This window comes from Chionomys nivalis, chromosome 2, assembly GCF_950005125.1.
Source record: "Chionomys nivalis chromosome 2, mChiNiv1.1, whole genome shotgun sequence".
Classification (NCBI taxonomy): domain Eukaryota; kingdom Metazoa; phylum Chordata; class Mammalia; order Rodentia; family Cricetidae; genus Chionomys; species Chionomys nivalis.
The window spans coordinates 56,234,839-56,262,838 of record NC_080087.1 but is presented as its reverse complement, the minus strand read 5'-3'; the positions used below and the strand labels follow the sequence as shown (position 1 = coordinate 56,262,838).

General features: G+C 42.9%; 1 protein-coding gene across 2 annotated transcripts in view; it reads left to right on the top strand.

The window, feature by feature from the left end:
• Positions 1-28,000, top strand: part of Fig4 (FIG4 phosphoinositide 5-phosphatase) — a 119,561-nt gene that overhangs the window by 749 nt on the left and 90,812 nt on the right. For both annotated transcript variants that reach the window (XM_057761485.1, XM_057761487.1), the window contains exons 2-4: positions 23,601-23,699; positions 24,803-24,926; positions 27,091-27,247. In XM_057761485.1, the coding sequence (XP_057617468.1) occupies positions 23,601-23,699; positions 24,803-24,926; positions 27,091-27,247 (380 nt within the window). The remainder of the gene's footprint in view (positions 1-23,600; positions 23,700-24,802; positions 24,927-27,090; positions 27,248-28,000) is intronic.

The following is a 28,000-nucleotide window of genomic DNA, read 5'->3' as shown; positions in this document are numbered from 1 at the left end:
GAGTTGAAAAACAAAGTTACTAGAGTGTGGCTTACCCGAATTTGGACTCCACCATGATGTTAGGATCAGTGTGTAAGTTAATTCACCTTCCTGGTCACAAACTGATGAGTATCTATCTCTTAAGGTACATGAATTGAAAGGCAGCTAGTCTTCGAGAGGACAAGAAAGCATTTACTGTCCCAGTTTCTCACAACTCTAGGAGTGTCTGCCTTGTTTCCTGTGCACAATTACTGGGTCTAAATCAGTATGGGAAACAAGTCCACTCGATTGGACCAAGACCAGAAATGGAATAAGATTTACAAATACCTTCACTTCTCTTCAGAGACTCACACAGAAATACCATTTTGACATTGAAACAAAATTTTCTTTTAGTAAGACGTGCTGGTGAGGGTTTCTAGTAAGAAATGTAAGTAAACTGGTACATAGGATTTTAGCCCACTGATAGTCTGAGCGTTCCAGAGGCCCAACTCAGCTGTTGTGTTCTTTCTAAAGCAGAATTTATTTTTCAGAACTCCTGAGTGACACATGCTGAGGAGGGTACGCTCTGCCCCTAATTTAGCCCAAGTCAGCGGTCAGCAAACACATATTTGAGATTCGGTTGTGTACACTTTTGTGCCTTAATTATCCAGTAAAACCGCACCAGCTCGAGTTCCCTGTGCTCACCCTGTGGTTTTCTACTTATTTCTGCCTCACTCCATCTTTTCTCATCAAACCTTTTACGGTCCTGACAGCACAGATACATACTTGCCTTAGGCATCACGTAGTCACTGGCTGCTAGTCAGGGTTTGGCACAGGAACGGTAGGTGCATCAGAAGGGTGCTAGGAACATTGCATGGACGCAATGGCAGACCCAACTCCCCAGCTCTGGAAAAGCGGGATCGGGAATGCAGGCTTGAATGCTACCCACAAACAGTACAGGCGCTGGGATGAAAGATGAGGTGAGAGACTCAGGTCTAATTGGACACCGCCCCTGTGGACAAATCATGACCGTAATTCCTTCACTGTAGGACTTCCCCTGCCGTGGCAGGTAATATGTGGTAGGCTGCATTAGCTCCGAAGTTTGGTCCTTATCAGTTAAGTAGATCTTTGTTTATTTACTTATTTATTCTTGAGTTAAAGCAGAAAGATTGGTTTCGAGTCATCTGCTTAGAGATGCAGGGATACCACTCAGATAAGACATAAAATTACTAGCAACTGAGTAAGTGGTAGGAATGGAAAATTGTAACATAGGCTGTGATAATGAGACTCATGAGGACGTTTGCAGAGTGGTCTGTGCTGTCCTGTGGGCTGTGATGATGAGAATCATGGGGGACGTTTGCAGAGTGGTCTGTGCTGTCCTGTAGGCTGTGATGAGAATCATGGGGGACGTTTGCGGAGTGGTCTGTGCTGTCCTGTTCTAAGGTCCCAGTGTATTTAGTGTTGTCAAGAGGCCAGTGCGTTACACTGTTACTCTCACTGCTACCATTGTTTATTTGGGGAAGCAGAGAGTGAGTTTAGGACAGTACAGTCTGGAACCTTCTGCTGGTAGAGATCTTTCTAACCAGACTGAGGTGTTGAATATTGATATTGATATTGAGGTTAAATGGGTAGACATTTTCATATCACGTTGACAGTGCCTCTTTCATCACGGATGACTGACATTCTGTCATTTTTTTTTTTAATTAAGTGGTGTTGGGCCGGGCGGTGGTGGCACATGCCTTTAATCCCAGCACTCGGGAGGCAGAGGCAGGTGGATCTCTGTGAGTTCGAGACCAGCCTGGTCTACAAGAGCTAGTTCCAGGACAGGCTCCAAAACCACAGAGAAACCCTGTCTCAAAAAACCAAAAAAAAAAAAAAAAAAAAGTGGTGTTGGAATCTTAAGCATGAGGGTTAAAGAGGAGGCACTAGGAAGAAGAAGATAAGACTCACTGAAAGCATAGGTGTGGGGCTCTCAAAGAAAAGATGTGGGAAGTAAGACAGACCAAGTCTGGGTACAGGCCCCTTCAAGGAGAGTTGCCACTGCCATTCTTCATAACTTAAAATTCATTTCACTAAGTCTTCTGCTTGCTGTTCTTAAAGTTTTATATCTTGGGGCAAAATTGTGTAAATTAAAATGCACAAATTTAAACTTATAGAATTTGAGCAGAAGTATGCATGCGTGTATTCTATAGCCACTGAGGTTTCTGTCCTGCCTGGTCCTGCAGCCATTCAGTCCCAAAGAAACACACAGAGGTCTACATTAATTATAAACTGGTTGGCCTATTAGCTCAGGCTTCTTATTAACTCTTACATTCTACATTAACCCACAATTCTTGTTTGTGTTAGCCAGGTGACTTGGTACCTTTTATCAGTGAGGCATTCTCATCTTGCTTCCTCTGTGTTTGGATGACGACTGCAGACTTCGTCTTTCCCCTTCCCAGAATTCTGTTTTTCTTGTCCCGCCTATACTTCCTGCCTGGCTACTGGCCAATCAACATTTTATTAAACCAGTATAACTGACAAATCTTTATGGGGTACAAGATCATTGTCCCACACACTATTATGACATGAAACATCTCTGCTGCTTGAGAAAGTTCTCTGTGTGCCTAGTTACTTTTCTTTGCCATGATAAGACACCATGGCAGGGAACTTAAGAAGAAAATGTTTATTTAGGGGTTACCGTTTCAGAGGGCTAGAGTTTGTGCTCATCATGGTGGGCACAGGGCAGTAGCTTGGCAGGCCCGGTGCTAGAGCAGTAGGTGGGGGCGCACGTCTTGAGATGCAACCATGAGACCGAGTGAGAGACCCTGGGAATGGCATGGGGTTTGTAACAAAACCATACACCCAGCGACACACATCCTCCAAGGTCATGGCCACACTTTCTAATTCTTTCCACGGGTTCCACCAACGGGGGACCAGGTATTCAAATGTATGGGGGCCATCCTCATTCAAACCACAGTCAACTGTCCAACCCATTTTTTAATTTTTAATCTTTTTTTTTTTTTTTTTTTTTTTTGGTTTTTCGAGACAGGGTTTCTCTGTGGCTTTGGAGCCTGTCCTGGAACTAGCTCTGTAGACCAGGCTGGTCTCGAACTCACAGAGATCCGCCTGCCTCTGCCTCCCGAGTGCTGGGATTAAAGGCGTGCGCCACCATCGCCCGGCTCTAATTTTTTAATCTTTATTTATGTGTATGCACGTGTATCTCTGTGTGTGTATGCCACATGGATGCAGGTGCCTGTGGACTTCTGAGAAGGGCATCAGAGCTCCTGGATCCGGAGTTCTGAGCTCCTTGATATAGGTGTTGGGAACTAAGTTTGGGTCCACCGGAAGAGTACTCAGCAATCTCACCATTGCTACTATCATATATATATTCTTGTTTTAAAATTTCACATAATGAGTATTTGGACATGATAGAATATATGTCTATAATCTTAGCACTAAGACAGAGTCAAGAGAATCTCAAGTTCTAGGCCAGCCTGGATAGCATAGTAAGACCTTGCTTGTAATAAACAAAGCAATTCATATGATGGGATTGTACTACACATTCTCTTAGGTCCAGTGTATTTTGTTCAGCATGTTTTTGCAGTTTATCCATACTTTTGTTATATCAGGAGTTTGCACCTTTTTTTTTTTTTTTTTTTTTTTTTTTGTAAAGATTTACTTATTTTGTACACAGTGTTCTGCCGGCATGTCTGACTGCAGGCCAAAAGAGGGCATCAGATTTCATTACAGATGGTTGTGAACCACCATGTGGTTGCTGGGAATTGAACTCAAGACCTCTGGAGAGTAGTCAGTGCTCTTAACCACTGAGACATCTCTCCAGACCTGAGTTTGCACCTTTTATCATTGCCTGTGTTCACAGTTTGCTTATCAAATTTTTCCTGTTTATTTGGACTATGAATAATCTATCTGTGACTATGCTAGAAAAAGTGTATTTGTGTGCATACATTCTCATTTCTCTGTGTGCAAACACGTGTGAATGATATCACTCACTAAAGAGGTCACATGTCCTGGCTCCTTGGGGAAATCTCAGGCTTGTGAAGTAGTTGTACCTGTGTACACTCCTGCCAGCCGTGTCTGTGGAGTGCCCTTGTCCCGTGTCCTGGCTCAGTGCTCTCATTTGATTGCGTCTGTTTCTTAATGACCACTGGCATTGGGCATGCTCTCATGCGCTCATTGCTCTTCCTTTCGGAAGGATCGATTTATTTTGCCCACTTACAGAACTGGGCTGTTTTTGCATTTCTGATTTGTCGGCATTCTTTATGTATTCTACAATCAAGTCCATTGTCATATATGTTTTATAAAACCTTTTTTTTCTAGAATATCGAATAAATCACTTTAAATGATCGTTTGGACAGAAATTTTAAGAGTGTGTGTGTTTGTGTGTGTGTTGTTCGTGTGTGTCCATGTGGAGGAGTGTGAAGGCCAGAGGTTGACACTTAATGTCTTTCATTGGACCTAGAGCTTCCTGTTTTGCTAGACTGGCTGGGCAGAAAGTGCCAGTCTTCCAGGTTCCACCTGTGTGTGCACTGCCCCCTAGCTCTGGGGTTATGGACGTGTTCTTGTGTGGGCTTTCAGTGGGTGCTAGGAATTTACCCACAGGCCAGTTTTCCAGTCCAGTGCCTTTTCATTTTGATGTTTTACTAAACTACTTTGTTTTCTCCTCCCTCCCTTCCCCACTTCCCCCTTCCCCCTTCCTTCCCCCCTTTCCCTCTTCCCCCTTCTCCCCTTCCCCCTTCCTTCTCCCCTTCCCCCTTCCTTCTCCCCTTCCCCCTTCCTTCCCCTCCCTCCCTCCCTCCCTCCCTCCCTCCCTCCCTCCCTCCCTCCCTCCCTCCCTCCCTCCCTCCCTCCCTCCTTCCTTCCTTCCTTCCTTCCTTCCTTCCTTCCTTCCTTCCTTCCTTCCTTCCTGTGAGACACAGTCTCATTGTGTAGTGTAGGATACCATCCTTCCTTAGCCTCCCCAGTGCTGGGATTATAAACATGGGCTGCAGTTTCTGACCTTACTCAGTTTTTTTGTGTGTGTTTATTGCTTTTCATAGACAGCCTTTGCTTGTTCCAAGGTCATGATGATATTTGTCTCAGTGAAGAGTCATAGTTTTAGCTTTCATATTATGGTCTATTTTATAGTAAATCCTTTTATATATGACGTATGCCCTAGTTAGGTTTTCTGTAGTTGTGATGAAACACCCTGACTAAAGTGACTCAGGAGGAAAGGGTTTGTTTGGCTTATGCTTCCACATCACTGTTCATTGAAGGAAGTCAGGGAAAGAACTCAAACAGGGTGGGTGGAGGCAGGAGCTGAGACAGAAGCCACTGAGGGGTGCTGTGTGCTGCTTACTGGTTTACTTCTCCCAGCTTGCTCAGCCTGCTTTCTTATGGACCCCAGGGATCACCAGCCTAGGATAGCACCTCCCACAGTGGGCTGGGGCTTTCTGCATCAATCACTGATAAAGACAATGTCCTCAAGCTTTTCTGGACATATTTTCTCAATTGTGATTCTCTCCTTTGCAGATGACTCTAGCTTGTGTCAAGTTGACATAAAGCTACCCAGGGCAACATGATACAGGCTTTATATGACTTACCTGTGGATCTGTGCAGCAGTAAGCATTTAATGTTTCACATGATTTCAGTAGACCAGGAGTCTGGTGGCTCCGCCTCAAGGTCTAAGTACTTCTTGAAAACAACTGCTCATTCTGATGTTTGCCTAGATGCAGTGACTCTGCTATTCCCACACAGAGCTAGAAAGGGAAGAGGGGAAAGGAGACAGAGACAGTGACTCTGCTATTCCCACATAGAGCTAGAAAGGGAAGGGGGGAAAGGAGACAGAGAGACATGGGGAGGGGGAGAAGAGAGAAAGGGAGGGGGGAAGGAGGGAGGGGGAGGCAGAAATAAGAAAGAAGTCGCAGTGTCTTCACGGTGTAGCCCCGGAAGTCACATTCCCATCGTTTCTGCTATAGCCTGTTAGTCACCCAGGTTAGCCCTGTTCTCTGTGGGTGGAACTGTGTGAACACACACCACAATCCTGGAGGCTGGTCAGTACAAGGATTGAAGTTTTTTACCTGTAATCAATTGTCTAGTGTCATATGTTGAACAGACTCTCTTTTCTCTTTTGAATTTCTTTGGCATGCTTGTGAAAAATTACTTGGCGGAACAAATAAAGGTGAAATTATTTTGTTCTCTTTCTCTGTTTGTTTTCTTATGTCCTTGCCACCTCTTCTTGAAGATTCTAGTTACATCTTAGAATCAGACATATTTTTCCAACTTACTTGGCTATTCTAGAACTTTTGTGTGTTTTTGTGACTTCTATAGTATGCTTGCCAGTTTCCATAAAAAAATTCTGTTGAGGGGTCGTGGTAGATGCCAGTAAAGTGCTTGCTGTGCCAGCATCTGGTTCCTCAGCACCCACAGGAGAGACTGGAAATGGTGGTGTGTGCCCATTATCCCAGTGGAGGCTACTGGGGGCTTGCCAGCTAGCCAATCTAGCCAGTCTGTGAGCTCAAGGTTAGGGAGAGACCCTGTAGAGAGCCATTGGGGAACATGCCCTATGTTGACCTTTGACTTCCACATACTTGTATGCATGTGCACACATGTGGAGTCTCCCTTTTCCTAGTGGCACTGGCCACCAGTCTACGAGGACAGAGGGGACAGATGCAGTGTGCAGGGCTTTGTAAGCCTCTGGGTAAAGTGGAAACAGCCTTCCAGGAGTCAGCTTCAGTGAGACAGCTCAGCTTTGTTGTAGAGTGCGGCGGGGGGGGGGGGGGGGGGGAGCATATGTAGGATGGGCACAGCAGCTGGGGCTTCACCTAATTTGAGTTTGGCAGCATGGTTCTATCATACAAGCTGGAGAGCAACGCCTAATTCTTCTGTAGCCGGTAGAGGAGGAACATTTGCAGGGATAAGTCAGGCATCCAGGCTCAGGGACAGCCTCTAAATAAGGTTAGGCAGAGAGTAGGAACCCCTGTTGCAGAAGGTAGTCTTCCATTTGTGCTAAACTCCTCAGAGAGCTGTCCAGACATGGTAGACTGTAACCTTAAACAGCAGGGCTTTCCAACACACTCGTACCCATGCACAGACACACGCACACATGCACACACACACACACACACAAATCCTGTTGGGATTGTGGACTGGTTGGGGGAGAATTGAAATGTCATTTAGAAGGAGGATAGACTCTCTCCGGTCTGGGTGCCTTTTTTCTTTCTTTTCTTTTCTTACAGCACTGGCTTAGACTTTTAGTACAAAACTACATTAGAAGTCACTAGAAAAGACACTGTTTGCCTGAGGTTCTGATTCTTTATTACAATGTTAAAATCCTTGTGCACCCTTCCCACGTGTTGTATCTCAGTCTTCTCGATGCTTATGTTCTTCTGACTTCCACCTCTCTATTTACCATGGCCTGCAACTGATTTGTACTCACAGCAAGTAGTGCTATATCATTGGCTAAATGTAAGTTATTGACTCGCACACCACCTGTCTGCATCCTATCTCCTCATCCCGCAGGGCTGTTGCTATTATTAATTCCAGGAACATATTAAATAGTGGTGAGAGGACGCACCCCTACAACACTCCTACGATTGTCTTACACTGATCACTTAGCTCTCCACAGACTTTGACTGATGCAAAGGTATCTTTATAGCATTTTCTAGTGTTCTTGTGATTTCCTCTGGGTACCCGTAGAACCTCATTGTTTCCCAAAGTCCTTTCCTCCAAATGCTATCGAATGCCTTCCTGAAGTCAATGTAACAGACATGTAAGTCTTTTCCAAATTTTAACATTGTAATAAAGAATCAGAACCTCAAGCAAACAGTTAACTTTGTCTATCTGGGAGAAAAACCCAGTTCAAAGAAGGGAACTATTTCAAGCATGAAGAGGCAGATAAAGATAGTGAGGGCTGCATGCGTTTCAGGCACTAGAAAAGTTTGGTCAGCAAGAAACATAAGGACAACAACAAAATTACACTTGTCTTGAGCTACCTTCTTTACAACTCCAAAACCTGGACAATGAATCGCTTCTCAGAACAGTGACTGAATGTGTTTGAGATGGCGTGTCTCAGGAGGAGTCTAGGCATCACATGAAGAGATAGCCTGCGCAATGATGACATTAAGAAACATCTCCATCTACAGAAGGAAGTAAGCTACAGGATACGGCAATGGTGCTTGAGATACTTCAGCCATGTTTTGAGAATGACAGCAGATACGCAAAGATAATACTGCTTGGAGGAGTTCACAGGATAAGGCGAAGAGGAAGACCCCCCCCCAAAAAAAAAACAAAACAAAAAAAAACACTGGACAGACAGCATAAAGGAAGACTGGAGCCTTGGGTACGACAACAGCACAAGCACCTAGGACCGCCCAGGACAGGAACACCTGGAGAACTACCATAAACGGGCTGTCCAGGCATGCTTGAGCATGCTGGGGCGTAGATGGTGATGATGGTGTTGATGATGGTGATGATAATGATGATTCATAGATGATGGTGATGAGAGAAGGCACACTTGCCTTTCTTCTGTTCTTAGAGGAAAAGGACGCAGTCTTTCGCTAGGAAGTGGTATGCTGTGGGTTTTCATAGATGCCTTTTATTGGGTTGAGGAAGATTCTTCTTTTTTTTTTTTTATTCCCAGTTTGCTAAGAATTTTTTTTTAAAAAATATCATGAGGGGCTGAAGAGGTGGCTCAGCAGTTAAGGGCACTACCTGCTCTTCCAGGGGATCTAAATTTGATTCCCACACCCATGTGGCAGCTCACAGTGTTCTGTAGCTCCAGTCAGTGGGGCCTTCCTCTGGCCTCTCAGGAACTTGCTGCATAAACATGGTGGATAGACATACATGCAGGCGAAACACACCTACACATGAAACATTTTTAATTAAAAAATCATGAATAGGCGTTAAATTTTGTCATTTCTCATCTTTACTATTTTCTTTTGTATATAGCCAGTTACATTTATTCCCCTTATTTTAAATGTTAAACTTTGGGTTGCAGAAATGTAGCTTAGTGATGTAATATTTCTCACATGAGAATATGTGCTAATTAACATTTGTTAAATATTTCATGTTTAGGCTATTGGTTTATTATTTCTTTACCACTTCCGATTTGAACTTTTAGTTCTATTTATTTTTGTGTGTGAGCCCCTGACACGGTGCACATGTGGGGATCAGAGAGCCAGTCTTCTCCCCCCGTTTCATAGATCCCGGAGATGGTCTCAGGTCCTCAGACCTGGGTGCAAGCACCCACCTACTGAGCCATCGCCAGCTATATCAGGGCTTCTGTGGCCTCGAGAACTATATTGAAATGTCCCCTCTCCTTTCTGAAATGATTACATGTGACTGACATTTCCCCTTTTGGTGTCTCTTGGAATTCATTAGTGAAGCATTGTGTTTGAGTTGCTTGTGGGTGAGTTTTGATAATAGGGGACTACAATTTTTTTTTTTAAGATGGATCTTGAGTTTTGATGAATTGTGTTTTCCAAGAAATTTGTCCCTTTCATCCCAGTTGTCGAATTTCTTGGCATCAAGTTACAAATACTACCAGTGTTTGGGAAAGTTTGCCTTTTCATTCCTGACTTCAATGTTTGGTAGTTTTTTTGTCTGTCCATGTGTTATGGTTAGTTTATCAACTTGACACAAAGTGTCATCTGGGAAGAGTACCACTGATGAACTGTCTAGCTCAGGTTGGTTTGTGAGCATGTCGGGGGGGGGGGGGGGGGGGTTGGGAGAGGGCTATTGCTTTGGTTACGCTAATTGAAATGGAAAGACCCGCCCTCCGAGGTGGCTCCAGCCAATGGGTGTGGTGCTGGAGTATGAGACCCGCCCGCAGAGGTGGCTCTAGCCAGTGGGAGTGGTGCTGGAGTATGAGACCCGCCCTCCGAGGTGGCTCCGGCCAATGGGTGTGGTGCGGGAGTATGAGACCCGCCCTCCGAGGTGGCTCCGGCCAATGGGTGTGGTGCGGGAGTATGAGACCCGCCCTCCGAGGTGGCTCTGGCCAATGGTTGTGGTGCTGGAGTGTGCGTGAAGATGAAACTGAGCAGCGACAAGAGTGCCTCGGTTTATACCTCTGTGCTTTTGAAAGCTGTTGACAGATGTAATGGACCGGCCTCATGTTCCCGCCCCCACGCCTTCCCTATCCTAATGGACTGTGTCCCCCTGTGAGCTAAAATTAATCTTTGCTCCCCCAAGCTGCTTTTTTCAGGGGATTTTAATTACAGCAACAGGAAACGAGACTAAGACATCCCTTAATGACTGCCTGCCACTGAGGCATTTATTGTACATATGTTTTCCATACCTAAAAACTCCTTTTTCTGGGTTTGCATCTTCCTTCTCTTGGCCTGTGATGCCAGCTCTGACAATAAGTACAGTGGAACCAAGCTGATGGGATGGGAATGGATTCTTCTCCTCCCCCCTCTCCGCTCCTTCTCCTCTTCTTCCTTCTTCTTCCTCCTCCTCCTTTGCAGTTGAGCTGTACATCCGTCCATTATCACTTCGAGTGTGATTCATAACCATTTTCCCAGCTCTGTTAGAAAGGTTGACTAAAGTTTTAGTTAACAGATATTTGAAGGAAGCCGGCACACTTTGCTTTGGTTGGTTGAGCATATTATTTGGTGATGAAAGATTTAGGAGCTACGTTGAGGAAAACAGTACGCAAGATGGCTGCCTCTCATCCCTGGCCTTCACTTAGGAAGATGACAGAGTATGTTTGCTCCTGAGCTTGTGGTTCAGTTTGTCACTGTTCCAGGGGCCTAGAGTTCTATCTCGAGGGCTATTTGGAGAGGAAAGGAAAGGGGTGGTAGATGAGTCACAGGAGGTTCTAGTGTTTGAAAGACCAGTTTCTAGCAAACTTACCTGCTCCTCTGGGACCAGCACCCTCCTTCTGCTGTTTGCTTCGGGGACTTGTGTTTCATCTTTAACTGCTCCATGGTTCAGGTCCTATCCAGTCCTAACACTACACAGTTCAGCGAGAGCCAGAGTTGCTCCAGGAGATTTAGCCACTTGAAGTTATCCTGAGTGAAACCAGTTTGCTTACTGTGTGATGTTCATAGGCGAGTGAGAAACTAGTCCAGTATGGTTGGCGTAGGAACTGGAGCCAGGGATCCAAGAGTGCCGTCTGGAAGAGAGGTGCAGCAGTTCAGGTGTGGTTTGGGGCGGCAGAACTTCATGCTACATCTGTAATGAGCATGAAGCCTCCCAACCCGTCAGGCTGGGTAAGCCTGCATCTACCACAGGCGGACGTGGCTATGCCTGTGGACTGGGAGGCTTGCTTCCTGCTTCCGAGCTGCACGAACCTACTGCTGGACTCCTGGATTGGATGTGGAGATAGCGGGCCTGCAACACTGTGCATCCGCGAGAAACAACTTCAAGATGCTCTTTAAAAATAATACATGTCATCCAAAAGTTCAAGACAAGTTGAACATCAATTGAAGCTGTCACCCAACCTGAAATCTCTTCCTTTTCCAGAAGACTAATTTTCTCCCCCAGATGAAAAGTGAATGATTAATTAGCCGTCATTATAAAAGGAGAGGATAATGTTAGGAACTTCAGAGTTTCCTGTTAAATGGATTGCCTATTAAATCCCTTCTGGGTTTCCTATATATATTTTAGAAACACGTTCGTCTTTCTACCACGCCACCGTCAGTTATCAACACATGTTAAGCTCCTCTTGAACAACGACACCTGATTTTCAGAAGCCACTCTGCTCGCTTCAGTACAGCTCTTTTTTTTTTTTCTATCTTGTCTGCCTCCCCTCATGTCAGTTCCACGTCCCTCAGCAAGCTGTTTGTGCTGCAGACAACAGAGCTGGAGAGGCAGGCTGCCCAAGCCTCGCATCCCCAGCCGTGTGGGTTCTGTGTGCCATGATCGCTGTATCCAGGCTAACACCTGTCTGATGTGTGGAGATTGTCTTCTCCATTTATTGTGTCTCTAAAAAGAGATTATTTATTTATGCGTATGCGTGCATGCATGCGTGTGTGTGTGTGTGTGTGTGTGCCTGTGTGGAAGCCGTGTGTGTGTGTGTCTATGTGTGTGTGTATGTGTGTGTGTGCCTGTGTGGAAGCCGTGTGTGTGTGTGTCTATGTGTGGGTGTATGTGTGTACGTGTCTGTGGAAGTCAGGAGAGGGTGCCGGATCCCCTGGAGCTAGAGTTACAGGTGGTTGTGTTGGGATCTGAACACAGGTCCTCCGGAAGAGCAGCCAGTGCTCCTAACTTTTGAGCCATCTCTGCAGCCCCAGTTGCTGCTCTTTTGAGTTCCCTGATACTTCTGAGCATTTTATCTTTTCTCTTCCACTACAGGAACTGTGGGCCCATCACTGCCCAAGCCTCTGCAAAGGCTCTAGCTGACCTTTCCTTCCCCGCAAAGCCGTAGCTGGTACCATAACTGTGTGATGGGTTTAGCCCCAGCTTTTGCCCAGATACGTAAATCTTTCAGCACTTGTGTTTCCCTAAGGATTGTATAGACTTCATCTTGATGCCTCAGCTCAGTTCTGCACTGGCTGTTCCCCAGGCCAGCACACAGCTGTCCTGTGGCTTCTTCCTTCATGGCCTTGTTATTTCCTCTCCTTGACAACATCCTTGCTTCCTGGATCACATGATTACCTGTTTCTTGATTTATGCTCTTATTTTGATAGAAAATTTTCAAAAAGTAGAAAACTTTTTCTCGTTTATTTTTTACATGTCTAAAAATGTCCATAGTTTCTTTCTTGGGTTAATACTGAAATCAAGGATTACCAGATTATGGCTGACATATTTATTTATTTATATTTTTCTCTTAAATATTACATACCACCTACAGTTTCCCCTCCCTCTCTCCTCTCAGTTCCTTTCTTCCTCCCCCCCCATCCTCTCCTCCATTTCCCTTCAGAAAAGGACAGGCGTGCCTCCCAGAGATATCCACCAAACACGGCATGTTAAGTTGCAATAAGACTAGAAACTCCTCTCATGTTAAGACTAGATGAGGCGACCCAGTGGGAGGAAAAGGATTCCCAAAGCAGGCAAATAGTCAGAGTCGACCCCTGTTCCCACTGTCAGGAGTCCCACAAAAACACCAAGCAACACAACTGTAACATCCATGTAGAGGGCCCAGCTCAGTCCCGTGTCGGCTTCCTAGTTGTCGGTTCAGTCTCTGAGCGCCCATGGACCCAGGTCAGGTGATTCTGTGGGGTTTCTTGTGGTGTCCCGTCCCTTTGGCTCCTGCAATCCCTCTTCCCCTACGTCTGCAGGATTCCCCCAGCTCTGCCTGATGCTTGACTGTGGATGATCTTCTGTTTACCCCCCCCCCGCCCCACTGGTCATGTTTGGTTCTATCTTAGGTCCTTGGACTATCCAGCCTCTGATCCCTGACCCTGCAAGTGACAGGGGTGGAGGGGTGGGCTCCTGCCATGGGTCTCAATAACTGGCTGGACCAGTCATCGGTTGGCCACTTCCCCAATTTTTGTGCCACTGTTACCCAGCATACCTTGTAGGGAGGACAAATTGTATGTGGAAGGGTGGAAGGTTTTGAGACTGGGTTGGGGGTCCCAGTCCCTACACTGAAAGCATTGCCTGGTCACAGGAGATGGCTGTTCCAAGCTCTGTCTTAGAGTTTCTGTTGGTGCTGGAGAAGGAGCTGGAGGAGGAGTTTTACTTCTTGATATGCAGGCATCAGAAGCAACTCTGTCTGCACTGGGCTTAGCTTGAGCACAGGAAACCTCAAAGCCTTCACAGTGACACACTTCCTCCAACAAGGCCACACCTATGTCAACAAGGTCAAACCTCCTGATAGTGCCAATCCCTATGGGTCAAGCATTGCTATTCAAATACCACGGGCTCCATATCCCCCCTTACTAGGTGCCTTAGCTAGGGTCCCCCTCTTAGGTTCCTTGCCCCTGAAAGCCTCCCAGTTCCAGTTGTCTCTTCCTCCATCTCCCCCAACCTGATTCCTCCTGCTCCCATTCCCAACTGCCCCCGGTCCACCCACGATATCTGCTCTACTTCCTCTTCCCATGGAGATTCATGTGTCCCTACTTGAGCCCTCCTTGTTTCTTAACCTCTCTGGGTCTGTGGGTTGTAACAGTATAAGTAGACTAATATTTATTTATGAGTGAATACATGCCACGCTTGTCTTTCTGGGTCTCTCACAGTATGGTTTTTTGTTTGTTTGTTTGTTTTTTTAAATTATAGTTTCCTCCATTTGTCTGCAAATTTCATGTTGTTATTTTTTTTTAACATCAGAGTAATACTCTATTATGTAAATACTGCATTTTCTTTATCCTTTCTTTGGTTGTGGGACATGTAGCTTGTTTTCAGGTTTTGGCTAGTCTGAATAAAGCTGCTACGAACATGGTTGAGCAAGGGTCCTTGTGTTAGGATGGAGCATCCTTCTTGTATATGCCTAAGAGTGGTATAGTTGGGTCTTGAGGTAGATCGATTACCAGTTTTCTGAGAAACTGCCATATTGATTTCCATAGTGATTATACAAGTTTGCACTCCCACCAGCAATGGAGAAGTGTTCCCGTTACTCTATATCCTTGCCAACATGAGCTGTTACTTGTGTTTTTTATCTTAGCCATTCTGATAGGTGTAAGATGGAATCTCAGAGTCGTTTTGATCATATTTCCCTAATGGCTAAGGATGGTGAACATTTCTTTAAGTACTTCTTGGGTATTTGAGATTCCTCTTTTGAGAATTTTCTGTTTAGATCTGTATTCCCTTTTTAATTGTATTATTTGGTTTGTTGATGCAGACATCCAGTTAGATCAGCACCATTTGTTGAAGATGCTTTCTTTTGTCCATTGTGTAATTCTATCTTCTTTATCAAAATTGAGTTGTTCATAGGTGTGTGAGTTTACATCTAGGTCTTCGATTTGCTTCTATTGACAAACCTGTCTGTTTTTATGCCAACACCATGCACCTTTTATTAATATAGCTGTGTAGTATAGCTTGATATCAGGGATGGTGATACCTCCAGAGTTCTTTTATTGTTCATGATTGTTTTAGCTATCCAGAGTTTTTTGTTTATCCATATGAAGTTGAGTATTGTTCTTTCAAGGTCTGTAAAGAATTGTGTTGGAATTTTGTTGGGGATTGTGTTGAATCTGTAGATTGCATATGGTAAGATGGCCATTTTTACTATGTTAATCCTACCACCTCCTGAGCATGAGAGATCTTTTTATCTTCTGATATTTTCTTCAGTTTTTCTCTTTCCTTCCTTCCTTCCTTCCTTCCTTCCTTCCTTCCTTCCTTCCTTCCTTCCTTCCTCCCTCCCTCTCTTCCCTCCCTCCCTCCTTCCCTCCCTCCTTCCCTCCCTTCCTTCCTTCCTTTCTTTCTTTTTCAAGACAGGATTTCTCTGTAGCTTTGGAGCCTGTCCTGGAACTAGCGCTTGTAGCCCAGGCTGGCCTCGAACTCACAGAGATCTACCTCCTGAGTGCTGGGATTAAAGGTGTGCGCCACTATCGCCCAGCTTCTTCTTTAGTTTCTTTCTTCAAAGGGTTGAAGTTCTTGTCATACAAGCCTTTCACTTGTTTTGTTAAAGTTACCCTAAGATATTTTATATTATTTATGGCTATTGTGAAGGGTGTTGTTTCCCTGATTTTTTACTTTACGGTTTGTCATTTGTATATAGGAGGGCTACTGATTTGTTGAGTAATCTTGTATTCAGTCATGTTTCTGAAAGTGTTTATCAGCTGTAGGAGTTCCCTAGTAGATTTTTGAGGACACTTGTGTATACTGTCATATCATCTACAAATAATGATACTTTGACTTTTTCCTTTCCACTTTGTATCCCCTTAATTTTCTTTAGTTGTTCTATTGCTCTATCTAGAACTTTAATATTATATTGAATAGATATGGTGGACAGCCTTGTCTTGTTCCAGGTTTTAGTGGAATAGCTTTGCGTTCTCTCCATTTAACTTGATGTTGACTACCAGCTTACTATAAATTGCCTTTATTATGTTTAGGTATGCTCCTTGTATCCCTGATCTCTCCAAAACTTTTCTCCTGAAAGGGTGTTGGATTTTGTCAAAGACCTTTTCAGCATCTAATGAGATGATCATGTGTTTTTTCCTTTCAGTTTGTTTATATGGTGGGTTACATTGACAGATTTTTTATATGTTGAACCATCCCTGAATCTCTGGGATGAAACCTTCTTGATCATGGTGGGATGATCTTTTTGGTATATTCTTGGATTTGGTTTGCCATTTTGAGTTTTTTGCATCAATATTCCTGAGGGAACTTGGTCTGTAACTCTCTTTGTTGAGACTTTATGTGTTTGGGTATCACTGTGATTGTGGGATCACAAAATGAATTTGGCAGTGTTCCTTCTCTTTCTATTTTGTGGAATAATTTGAGGAGTATTGGTATTAGCTCTTCTTTGAAAGTCTGGTAGATTTTGCACTAACCCCCCTTGTTCTTGGCACTTTTTTGATTGGAAGACTTTTAATGACTAAATCTATTTCCTTGGGGGCTATAGGTCTATTTAAATGTTTATCTGATCTTGATTTAATTTTGGTATGTGATATGTCAAGAAAATTGTTCATTTTTTTTAGGTTTTCCAATTTTGTAGAGTACAGGTTTTTAAAGTATGACTTAATGATTCTTTGATTTTTTTTGGTGTCTGTTGTTAACTCTCCTTTTTAATTCTGATTTTGTTAATTTGGATATTCTCTCTCCTCCTTTCAGTTAGTCTGGATAAGGTTTTGTCTGTCTTGTTATTTTTCTCAAAGATTCGGCTCTTTGTTTCACTTAAAGTTCTTTATGTTCTCTTTGTTTCTATTTTATTAATTTCAGTCCTCAGTTTGATTATTTCCTGTCTACTCTTGGGCATGTTTGCTTCTTTTTATTCTAGAACTTTCAGGTTTGCTATTAAGTTGTGCATATGAGATTTAATTTCTTTATGAAGGCACTTAGTGATATGAGCCTTCCTGTTAGCATTACTTTCATTGTGTCCCCTAAGTTTGGGTATGTTGTGCATTCATTCATTGATTTCTAGGAAGTCTTCTTTCTTATTTCTGCCTTGACCTAGTGGTCAGTCAGTAGAGAGTTTTTCAGTTTCCATGAGTTTGCAGGTTTCTGTTATTTTTGTTGTTATTGAAATATAGCTTTAATCCATGATAGTTTGATAAGATGCAGGAGTTATTTCAGTCTTCTTGTATTTGGTGAGACTGGCTTTGTGACTGAGTTTGTGGTCAGTTTTGGAGCAAAGTTCCATGATGTGCTAAGAAGAAGGTATATTCTTTTTGAAAAGTTTTTATGGCCCAATAAACCTCTCTGCTGACGCAGTAATCTGAATCAGACCAAATTAAACTGAACTAGAGAAAGCCAAGGTTTAATGGATACTAATGTTCCCAGGTGACCTTCCAGCACCCCCCCAGGGATGGAGATGGGAAGGAAGACCGGAAAACCACAGAGAGGTGAAAAGAAGGCTGGAAAACCACATGCTTGTTCTCTGGGGGGGGGCAGTTTAAATATCCTGTGGGGGTGGTCTTGAGCATCTCTGAGGAGGGGTCACCATTTGGCAGGCTTTCTCGGGGTGGAGTCTGGACTGAGGCAACTCTCAGAAGAGGGGGCTTGGGATGGACCTTTCCACTCAAAACACTTTTGTGTTTGACTGAAATGTTCTGTAGGTATCTTTTAGGTCCATTTGAGTCATAATGTCTGTTAGCTCCATTGTTTCTCTGTTTAGTTTTTGCCTGGATGGCCTGCTCATTGGTAAGAATGGGGTATTGACGTCTCCCACAATTAATGTGTGAGGTTTGATCTATGATTTAAGTTTTAGTAATATTTCTTTTACAAATGTGGTTATCCTTTTGTTTGGAGCATAAATGTTCAGAATTGAGACTTCTTGGTGGATTTTTCCTTGACAAGTATGAATTGTCCTTCTCCATCTCTTTTGATTAATTTTGGTTGGAAGTCTACTTTGTTAAATATTAGAATGACTACAGCAGCTTGCTTCTTGGGTCCATTTGCTTGGAAAATCTTTTCCAACCCTTCACTCTGAGGTGATGTCTATCTTTGATGTGGAGGTGTGTTTTTTGTATACAACAAAAGGATGGATCCTGTTTTCACATCCATTCTGTTATCCTGTGTCTTTTTATTGGGGGATTGAGTCCATTCATGCTGAGAGATATTAATGACCAGTGATTGTTATTTCCTGTTATTTTGTTGTTGATGGTAGTGTGTGTGCGTGTGTGTGTGTGTTTTCTTCCCTTCTTTTGATTTTGCTGGTGTGAGATTATTTATTTTCTGTGTTTCCATGGTGATAGTTTACCTCCTTAGATCAGAGTTTTTCTTCTAGTACCTTCTATAGGACTGGGTTCGTGGGTGGATATTATTTAAATTTGACTTTGTCATGGAATATCTTTTCTCCATCTATGCTGATTGAAAATTTTTTTGGGGGGGGGTATAGTAATCTGGGCTGGCATCTGTGGTCTTTTAGAGTCTGCAAGACATCTGTCTAGGTCCTTCTGGCTTTTAGAGTCTCCACTGAGAAGACAGGTGTCATTCTAATAGGTCTGCTCTTATATATTACTTGACCCGTTTCCCTTGTATCTTTTAATATCCTTTCTGTATGTTTGGTGTTTTGATTATTATGTAGTGGGGGACTTTCTTTTCAGGTCCACTCCATTTGGTGTTCTGCATGCTTCTTGTGCTTTTATAGGCAGGTCCTTCTTAAGGTTAGGAACATTTTCTTGTTTGATTTTGTTGTATTTTCTGAGACTTTGAGCTGGGAATCTTTTCTTTCTTCTATTACTATTATTCTTAGATTTGATCTTTTCACAGTGTTCCACATTTCTTGTATCTTTTATGTCAGGAATTTTTAGATTTAACATTTTCTTTGGCTGATGTATCAATTTCTTCTATCATACCTTCTATGCCCGAGATTTTCTCTTCCATCTCTTGCATTCTGTTGCTGATGCTTGCTTGCTTCTGTAGTTCCTGTTCGCTCACCTCGGTTTTCCATCTCCAGGATTCGTTTGTGTTTTCTTTATTGCTTCTATTTCTATTTTCAGTTCTTGAACACGTTTGTTCATTTCCTTCACCTGTTTTTTTTTCCCCTTGACTTTCTTTAAGGGATTTATTCTTTCCCCCTTTAAAGACCTCTATCATCTTAATAAAGTTGGTTTTAAGGTAATTTGTGTATGTGTTTCAGCTGTGTTGGAATATTCTAGAGTTGCTATAGTAAGATAACTGGGCTCTAGTGGTGCCATATTGTCCTGACTCTTGTCAGAAACATGTGCTGACTCCTTTTGTGGTTGTTTTGGGGATGAGAGTGATGTTTGCTTTTATCTTCTAATACTCTGGGTACCAACAACCCCAACCTTCCATTCCCTCTGGAGGCTCAGTTGTATATTTTTTTCTCTTCTTGGGCATGCTTTTCTGATTGCGGTGACTGCATTATTTTGGCTTTCCTGCTTCCACCCAATGCCTGGCTTTTTCTATCACAGAACATGCTGTGGTTTTGAGACGCTTTGGAGGACCAGAGGATTTCCTCATCTGTCCTTGGAATCCTACCCATGTGTGATCCCAAGTGCCAGTTCTGCCCTCTACCTTTGAAGCTTTATCCAGCAAATGGGCCTGAAGTGTTTGCCTTTGTTTGTTTTGGCACAGCATGATTTTGCTTAGGTTTCCTTGGCTACCTCAGGTCTTTCTGCACCCTCACATGAGTTTTGGGATCCTTTTTCAAGGTGAGAAAGTTGTTCTCAGTATTAAAAATCATCACTGTTACTCTGGGGCCTAAATCTCCTTTTTTTGTCAGGTAGTGTTTATTTTTATAAAATTAATTGCCATTCCAACGCCTGGCATTTATGTTGACATCTCATTCGGATTTTCCTCAAGTAGCATTGATTTTACGTATTTTCTCTCAATTGTAAATCTCAAGGTAAATGATTTCTGTATTAGTAGTATTTTATTTCCTACTCCTCCTTGTTGCGTCTCTTTCTAACGGGATTTATCCACATTCTCAATGTTGGGGTTTGCCAGGTTCTTTTTCCTCTGGATATAGAATACTCTTCAGCATCTTTTGTAATTCTGGTCTACTTGCCATGAGTTCTCTTCACTTATCAACTGTGAAGGAGAACCTTGCTAGGTGCAGTAATCTTGGTTGGCAGTTATCTTCTTTCAGGACCCTAAGTACATCATTCCACAGCCTCCTGGCATGGAGTTCCTTTGAGCAATCTGCCGTTAGTCTAGTGTATTTGCCTTTAAATATTACTTGATGTTTCTCTCTTGCACGGCATAACCACCTAACCATAGTATGTTTGGCAGCACATGTCTATGGTCATGTGTATTTGAAGTTCTAAATGTTTCTTGTACCTGAATCTCACTCAAGACTTTGGGAGTTAGTTCTACTTTCTTATACAACCCAGGGCCACCCGTCCAGGAGTGGCCCAACCCTCAAAGGGCTGGGCCCTCCCACGTCAATCGTTCAGAAAAATGCTCCACAGGCTTGTGTGTGTGGTAGAGGCATTTTCTAAGTTGAATCTCCCTCTTCCTAAATGATTCTTGCTTGTGTCAACTAGACAAAAAGCTAAACAGGACAGTCAAAAAATACTAGCAATTGGTGAATCCAGGTGGAAGGTTATGGATGTTAATTGCACTGTTATTTTACTGTAGATTTGAAAAAAAAGAAAAACAAATAGGGAGAAAAGCAATGAAAAAGAATTTAATCTAAATGAGGAGGTCCATCTTGAAAACTACTATTGAATATGACACAGTGTGAGTCTGGATGGTCATAGCATTGCTGTATCAACAAGGAGAAAATAAGACTGAATGGAAAAAGGTCTTATTTTTCCATTCAGTCTTATTTATTTATTTATTTGCTTATTTATTTATTTGCTTGTTTGTTTATTTTTAATTAAAGACCAAATTGGAAGAGCTACCTCTTATTTATTTATTTGCTTGTTTGTTTATTTTTAATTAAAGACCAAATTGGAAGAGCTACCTCTTATTTATTTATTTATTTATTTATTTATTTATTTATTTATTTGTTTGTTTGTTTGTTTGTTTGTTTGTTTGTTTTTAATTAAAGACCAAATTGGCGCGTAGTGGATTTCGGCAGACCACCAGAGGGCAGTGCAGATTCTCTGTCCTTCCCGCCTGGCCAGCACCTCCGAACTGGCGCCACAGGAGGGCACTGTTCTCTGCACAACCCTTTAAGAATTTCTGAGATTTTCAGAAGGAAGCCTGTGGGTAATTGCAGAGCTCCCTGCCCCCACTCACGTTTCTTACGCAATGGATTGGTTCTGACTCCTGGAGCATTTGGAGAGGAGAGGTGAAGAGCTAACGTCCTACGTGCTGTCCAAAGGCCACTAACACATTTGCCCATGCCCACTAACATGGCCTTTTTTATCAGGAACTGTCTAAACATAATCTTATTGCAACTAGTATTTAGATTCTTGGGGTCTATAACAACTCTAGGGGTTTCCTGCGGCTCTGAAAGAGACAGCCCACATTTCTGTGGAGAAGAATCGCTAGTGTAGATGATAGAAATTGTCCAGCAATGAAAAGGGGATCTGTGCTAGGTCAATCATTCTCATTCCTAACTCCAGTTCCTGTGGGGCTAGATTGCACCAGAAGTAAAAGCCACAGAGACTAGTGGGAAGTAGCTTCCAGTTCTTGAGGTGAGGAAAATTAGCTGAAGTGGGCTAATTCTTCTCCTGGGCACTGCATATCTTCAAGTGCTCAGGAAGTTGGTTCTTTTCTCTGGTGACAAGTGTAAATTGCTTGCAAACTTTCTGAATTGATTTTGTTGGCTTGTTTTATCAGGCTGGTCATCCCGGCCCCTCGACAGTGGGTTGGTTGGGCCTCAAGGGAGATTTAACTGAGATCCTGGTTCCTCCTCTTCTGTTTCCCTCTCTGGTCAGCTCCCTCGGTGTCTTGAGTTCTGTTACCCATGCTCCAACTTTTTTAATTGTTATTATAATTAATTTATTTCCACCTGCTTGCCTTCGACAGTGTTGAGTAGATCCTAGGAGAGGGGGCTAAGCATTTCAGCTAGTGTTCCTCTAACCTGTCATCTGGCAGCATGTAGTTTTGTTCTTCATAACCTGTGGGTAGATCAGACTTTCATAAACAGCCACTGTTGCCTAGCAACAGGGGTACATTCTGAGAAATGTGCTCTTAGATGAGTTTCTCCTTACAAACAGCATGGAAAACACTTAGCCAAGCTAAGACATAGTTACGTTGCTGTTGAACAATGTAATCTTATGCCCCATCCTACAAGAGGAAGAACCTCTTTAACAAGGTGTTATTATGTGACGTGTTACTGCATACTTAGTAAACACAATTAGTGAGTTTTATTTTACAGATTCAAAATGAAAACACTGAAACAGAATTCTGACCTGCTATATATTCTTTTTTATTTTTATTTCTTAATTGATTTTTATTGAGCTCTACATTTTTCTCTGCTCCTCCCTGCCTCTTCCCTTCCCCCCTTCTACCCTCCCCCCAAGGTCCCCATGTTCCCAATTTACTCAGGAGATCTTGTTTTTTCTACTTCCCATGTAGATTATGTATGTCTCTCTTAGTGTCCTCATTGTTGTCTAAGTTCTCTGGGATTGTGATTTGTAGGCTGATTTTCTTTGCTTTGTGTTTAAAATCCACCTCTGAGTGAGTACATATGTCTTTCTGGCTATAGATTCTTAAAATCATACCTATTCTTGAAGTCTCAATTCTAGATGCCCCTGTTGTTTTATACTACTCCAGTAACCCACCTTAGTCTTCTCTGCTTTGCCATCCTATGGTGGACACTGTCCAGCTTGGCAGGTGATGTAGACACATGTATTTCTTACTTAGTTGCTTTGTGCATCTGTGAGTCACATGACCAGTGGGATGGTAAAGTGCCAGCTGATGTGGCAGTGTCTTCTCAAGCTCTTCAGTTTGAAAAGTACAGCTTTAGCTGTTGCTAATGGAACTTTGTGTGTCTTCTTTAACACAGTTTAGAATACTTGAGCGAGGCAGATAGCTCGGTAGAGTGTGTGCCTAGCATGGGTGAGGGCCTGGGCTCGTTTTTACTAAGTGTACTTACCGCCACCAATAATTAGGACAATCCATGCAGTTTGTTTACAGATTTTGTATTTAAGAACAGGATTACTATTTCCCACATTGTTATTATTTATATCTTTCCCTGTGATCCGACAACTGATGTGTTTGTGTTCCGGTGTGTGATGACTGTTTTAACTTCTCTGTGAAAGGCGTTGGGGACTGTGCAGCCATTGCAACTTCTTAGACAGGGCCGTGCCTTCAGAGCCAGTTCCTTACCCTCATTTCCATACTTTACATAGAAAATTCTCAAAGACTTGTTTGTCAGACTATAATGCTTTAATAGCTGTAATTGTCTAAACTTCCTAATTACATGTTGAGCTCTAATGCTGTCAGTGCTGCTGCTTCCGGGCAAAGCTTAAGCATCATGCAGGCCAATCTCTAGTGCTGTGATAGGATTAAATTCATCTGACCTGGTTTCTGGGCCTATTTCAGACAGCAGACTGATACTTATCATGAAGCCACAAGAATATTTCAATTTAAAAACTGACCTTTGGGGACCTGTCTCTTTGGTCCTCCAGTTGTACTTACCAAGTACACTTTAAAAAGCAGCCTGACTTTATGAATGCAATTTCAAAATGTAATGATACAAAAATGTTTGTAGGGCAAAATGTCCCTAAAACTGACATTTTCTTTCTTGACAGAGATACTTTCTAGTTGGGAGCAATCATGCAGAAACGAAGTATCGCGTCTTGAAAATTGATAGAACGGAGCCAAAAGATTTGGTCATAATTGATGATAGGGTAAGTAGCGGACCTCGCTGCCCACAGGAGCTTTGCTGATCTTCTTTTTCCTGTTAAGTCACACATCTTTATTCTCTAGCCTGGCTCCTAGAAATTACTGATGTTGAGAAATTAGGCAGACTTATACTTTGTCTCTCAGATTGATTTGTTTCTGAGAGCACACACTTCCCAATAAGGCCATGAGTGCACTTTCTTAAGCAGCTGACCTTTGAGGATTGAGTGTAACTTCATATCACATCTACTGGAGAGAGCGTGTACTGTGCTTCAGGAGGAAGCCAAGGAGTCATTGAGATGTCTGTGCTGCCAGCTTTTATTATGCGGATGGAAATCCCATGGGATGGTTTGCTGTGCACTCAGAAATGGCAAGCAATTGTTATCCAGGCTTGGGAGGGCAGAGGCTTAATTCAGCTAATACAGGAGCCTGAGTCTGTTAGTCAGAGGTACAAGGTAATGTAGTGATGTTGAAGGGTTAATTTTAGTTTTTCCAAAGGAGGGAACTTACCCTTTGTATTGAAGTTCCTGGCTAAATTTCTGAACCCATATAGGCTCCTCTTTTGTCAGGTACTTTGGTAGTTATAGTTTGGAATCATTTTTATTAAACTCTGTGTTCCAACAACTATCGATAAATTAATTATTAGGGATTTTGATTTCCTGCACTGCTCCTGGGAGTCCATGCCCCAGGACCCGCCTGGAAGCTTTTATTAATATGATAAAGTGGTTCTTGGTTTCACTTGGGGGTGGGGATGTTGGACTGGGGAGACCTTTGAGACATGAATAGTTTTGGGCCATCTCATATGAACACACATCTAGCTGAGGGTTTGCATCTCATTTAAGGGGTTCATAAACTTACTAAAATAGGTGGATCCCTTTGATCCCTGAATCCCAAGATCAGAGTCTAAAGTCCTGACATAATTCCCGAACCCTAGCGGTGAGATCCAGGCACCAGTCTTAACTGTCCAGTTACGGAACCTGCTGCCTATTACAATGGTGATGCAGTTCATGGGATCACTGAATGAGTCTTGCAAGCAACCTGTAGTTTTCCAAGGCGCATAGCTCCGCAGAGGGGCAAGCGCAGCCTGACAGGTCCTGTGCTGCCTTCATAGCACGTGTACACTCAGCAGGAAGTGCGGGAGCTCCTTGGCCGCTTGGACCTCGGAAACAGAACAAAGACGGGCCAGAAAGGATCCTCCGGGTTGTTTCGAGCTGTCTCAGCATTTGGCGTTGTCGGTAAGCATTGTGCCTCCTTCCCCCCTTCTCTGTTTGTTTTGATAGATTAAAGAGAGCTGATGCAACCCGATGGCGTATAGTCTTATCACATCACCTGTTGCTTTGACTGTGTTAAGCATCATTATCAACCAATCGGAACATTTGAACGGTGTCTGCTCTTGTGCTCAGCACTGTTCGGGTTTCTATAGACACTAGAGAACTAAGAAGTGCTTGGAGGGATGCGCTGTCTGGCTTGCCATGGTTCGAAAAGTAAAAATGAGCTTGACTATAAATATCTGGCCCCTGCCCGTCAACTAGAGTTACAGATATAGTAAAACTTGGTGTAAAACGAACAGCATTCCCCCCAAGGACATGCTACAGTCCAGCCTGTCATAGAGTCCCCTTTTTTGGATGGTGTCTTAGATTTTCTACTGCCGTGGTAATACCATGATCATAAGCACCTTGGGGAGGAAATGGGCTAGTTAGCTATGTCTGTCGTCCACCATCCAAGCTGGATGTGGTCATCATGCAGAAGTCAGAGCAGAAGCTCAAGACAGGAACCTAGAGACAGGGATGATGCAGAGGCCACGGAGGGGTGCTGCTTACCAACTTGCTCTTCATGGCTTTCACAGCCTGCTTTCTCCTACCAGCCAGGGCCACCAGCCCAAGGGTAGCATCCACAGTGAGCCAGATCTTCCACATCAACCATCAGTCAAGAAAATGTCCTACAGACTTGCCTACGGGCCAGTCCTGGAGAAGGATTTTCTTGATCAATATTCCTTCTTGCCAGAATACCCTAGCTTGTGTTGAGTTGACACCAAGCTAGCCAGCACAGACAATGGCCACCTTCTTACTCAGTGAGAAAGGTTTTTCAGAATCCCAGCAGTAAAGCATTATATTCTCACTGTATATAGAGTATAAGTCACGGTTTCCATTGATAGCAAGTTCAGCAGAACTTCAGATAAGGGATTCCAAGCTGTGTTAGCTTTGTTTTCAGGGAGACTGGACCTTTAGTCTTCTTCAAAGACCCAATGTTGATCCTAAGGCAGGTGTAATGGGTAATCTTGACTGTCGACCTGGCAGGATTTAGAGTTGCCATGAGAACAACCTCTGGGTCTATCTGTGAGTGTGTTCCAGAAATGCTTAGCTGAGAACGTGCCAAGCTGTAGGCTGGAGTCTCAGACTGAAGGGAAAGGGGAACCAAGTGCCAGCCTTTGTCTCTCTACTCTCTTAGTGTGAGTGCAGTGCAGCCTGTCCCCTCTTCCAGAACTTCTCTGCCATTTCTTGTTCACTGTGAAATCAGTGAACCAGATGAAATCTTCCTTCCTTAGCCAGAATGATAACTAATACAGCACAGTTGGCTTCCACCGGCTCGGTGCCTTTGATGTGCCTCCTGAGACTTGACAAGTCCTTCGAGGTTCCATATTGGTAGGACGTGTGTTTGTGGGCCCGAGAATACTTGTTTAATATCACGTGAGTTCAAATGTGTCGATTCATAAGTTCCATGTACATTAAATTCCACTTCAGGTATCGATTATATTTTAAACTTAAGAGAAAAGACAGGAAGAAATAGATCTTAAGTACAATACTTTTTTAGCTCAGTAGTTACTTAGTAGTCTAAACTAATTATTTTAATGCTGATATTTTACTATAACTTAAAATGTGAAGTTTTATTACCTTATGTATATGAGTATTTTGTCTACTTATATGTCTGTGTACCACGTGCATGCCTGGTACCTGTGGAGGCCAGAAGAGTTTGAGGCCAGTATGGGTTACATGGCCCTGCCTTATGTATAAAGTGTATTCTCTCAGGCATATAGAATGCACATAGAGTACAGATTGTGTGCACCTGGCCTCCAACTCACTGCAGCTGCAGATGTGGAACATCTGACCCTCCTGCTTCCATCCCAGGTGGTGAGACGATAAGTGTGTGCCCCATGCCTGATTTTATGCAGTGCTGGGATTGAACCCACAGCTGCGTGCATGCTGGGCAAGCTCTCTACCAACCGAGCCGCATCTCCGGCTTCCCCAATAAGATTTTTAGGTTATATAAGTGCCAAAAATGTATATGGCTCTAAAGTTATGAAAATATTAAATTCAGAAATGTGTAAAGTCTTTGGTCAATATGTATCTACAATCATTTACATTACTAACTTTATCTGACATTGTATTTATTACTGTACAGGTTTCGTCAGGTTTTTAGAAGGCTACTATATTGTGTTAATAACTAAGCGGAGGAAAATGGCAGATATTGGAGGCCATGCAATCTATAAGATTGAAGATACAAATATGATTTATATTCCCAATGACTCCGTTCGGATTACTCACCCCGATGAAGCTAGGTATGCACTGGCGCTGACAACTTACTCTGTGTTTCTGACAATAGGACAAGGAAATACAAATGTTTAATAGAAACATAAATGTTGGGTCAAAATTCCAGTTCCTGTTCTGGGCTGCAAAAGTTCCTTCCTTCCTTCCTTCCTTCCTTCCTTCCTTCCTTCCTTCCTTCCTTCCTTCCTTCCTTCCTTCCTTCCTTCCTTCTTTCTTTTTATCTTTTTGAGACAGGGTTTCTCTGTAGCTTTGGAGCCAGTCCTGGAACTAGCTCTTGTAGACCAAGATGGCCTTGAACTCATAGAGATCCTCTTGCCTCTGCCTCCTGATTGCTGGTATTAAAGGTGTGTGCCACCACCACCCAGCTAGGTCTTTTCTTACAGTTTAGACTTTGTGGTATGTAGACATTATTGTGGCTAATAATTATTGTGGATAATGTCTACATACCATACAGTATTAATCGTAAGATAATTTCATTTTAAGATTATTATATCCCTATATTAAACATGACAGAGCATAACTAAATTCTAAACTACTACCAACCATAAAGCTATCTTTTAATTTTTATAATGTGACAGCTGAACCCTTCTTACTTTAAATCTATTAATTTGATAATAATTTACCTCACATTCACAAGTCTCCAATAATTTTACCAAACTTATAAGAGATTTTAGATCTACAGAAAATCAGGGAATAAAAACAGTCCAGTGAATAGCAATTTGCCCTTCTTCTAAATTCACCATTAGTTTCCTCTGCTTAGATAC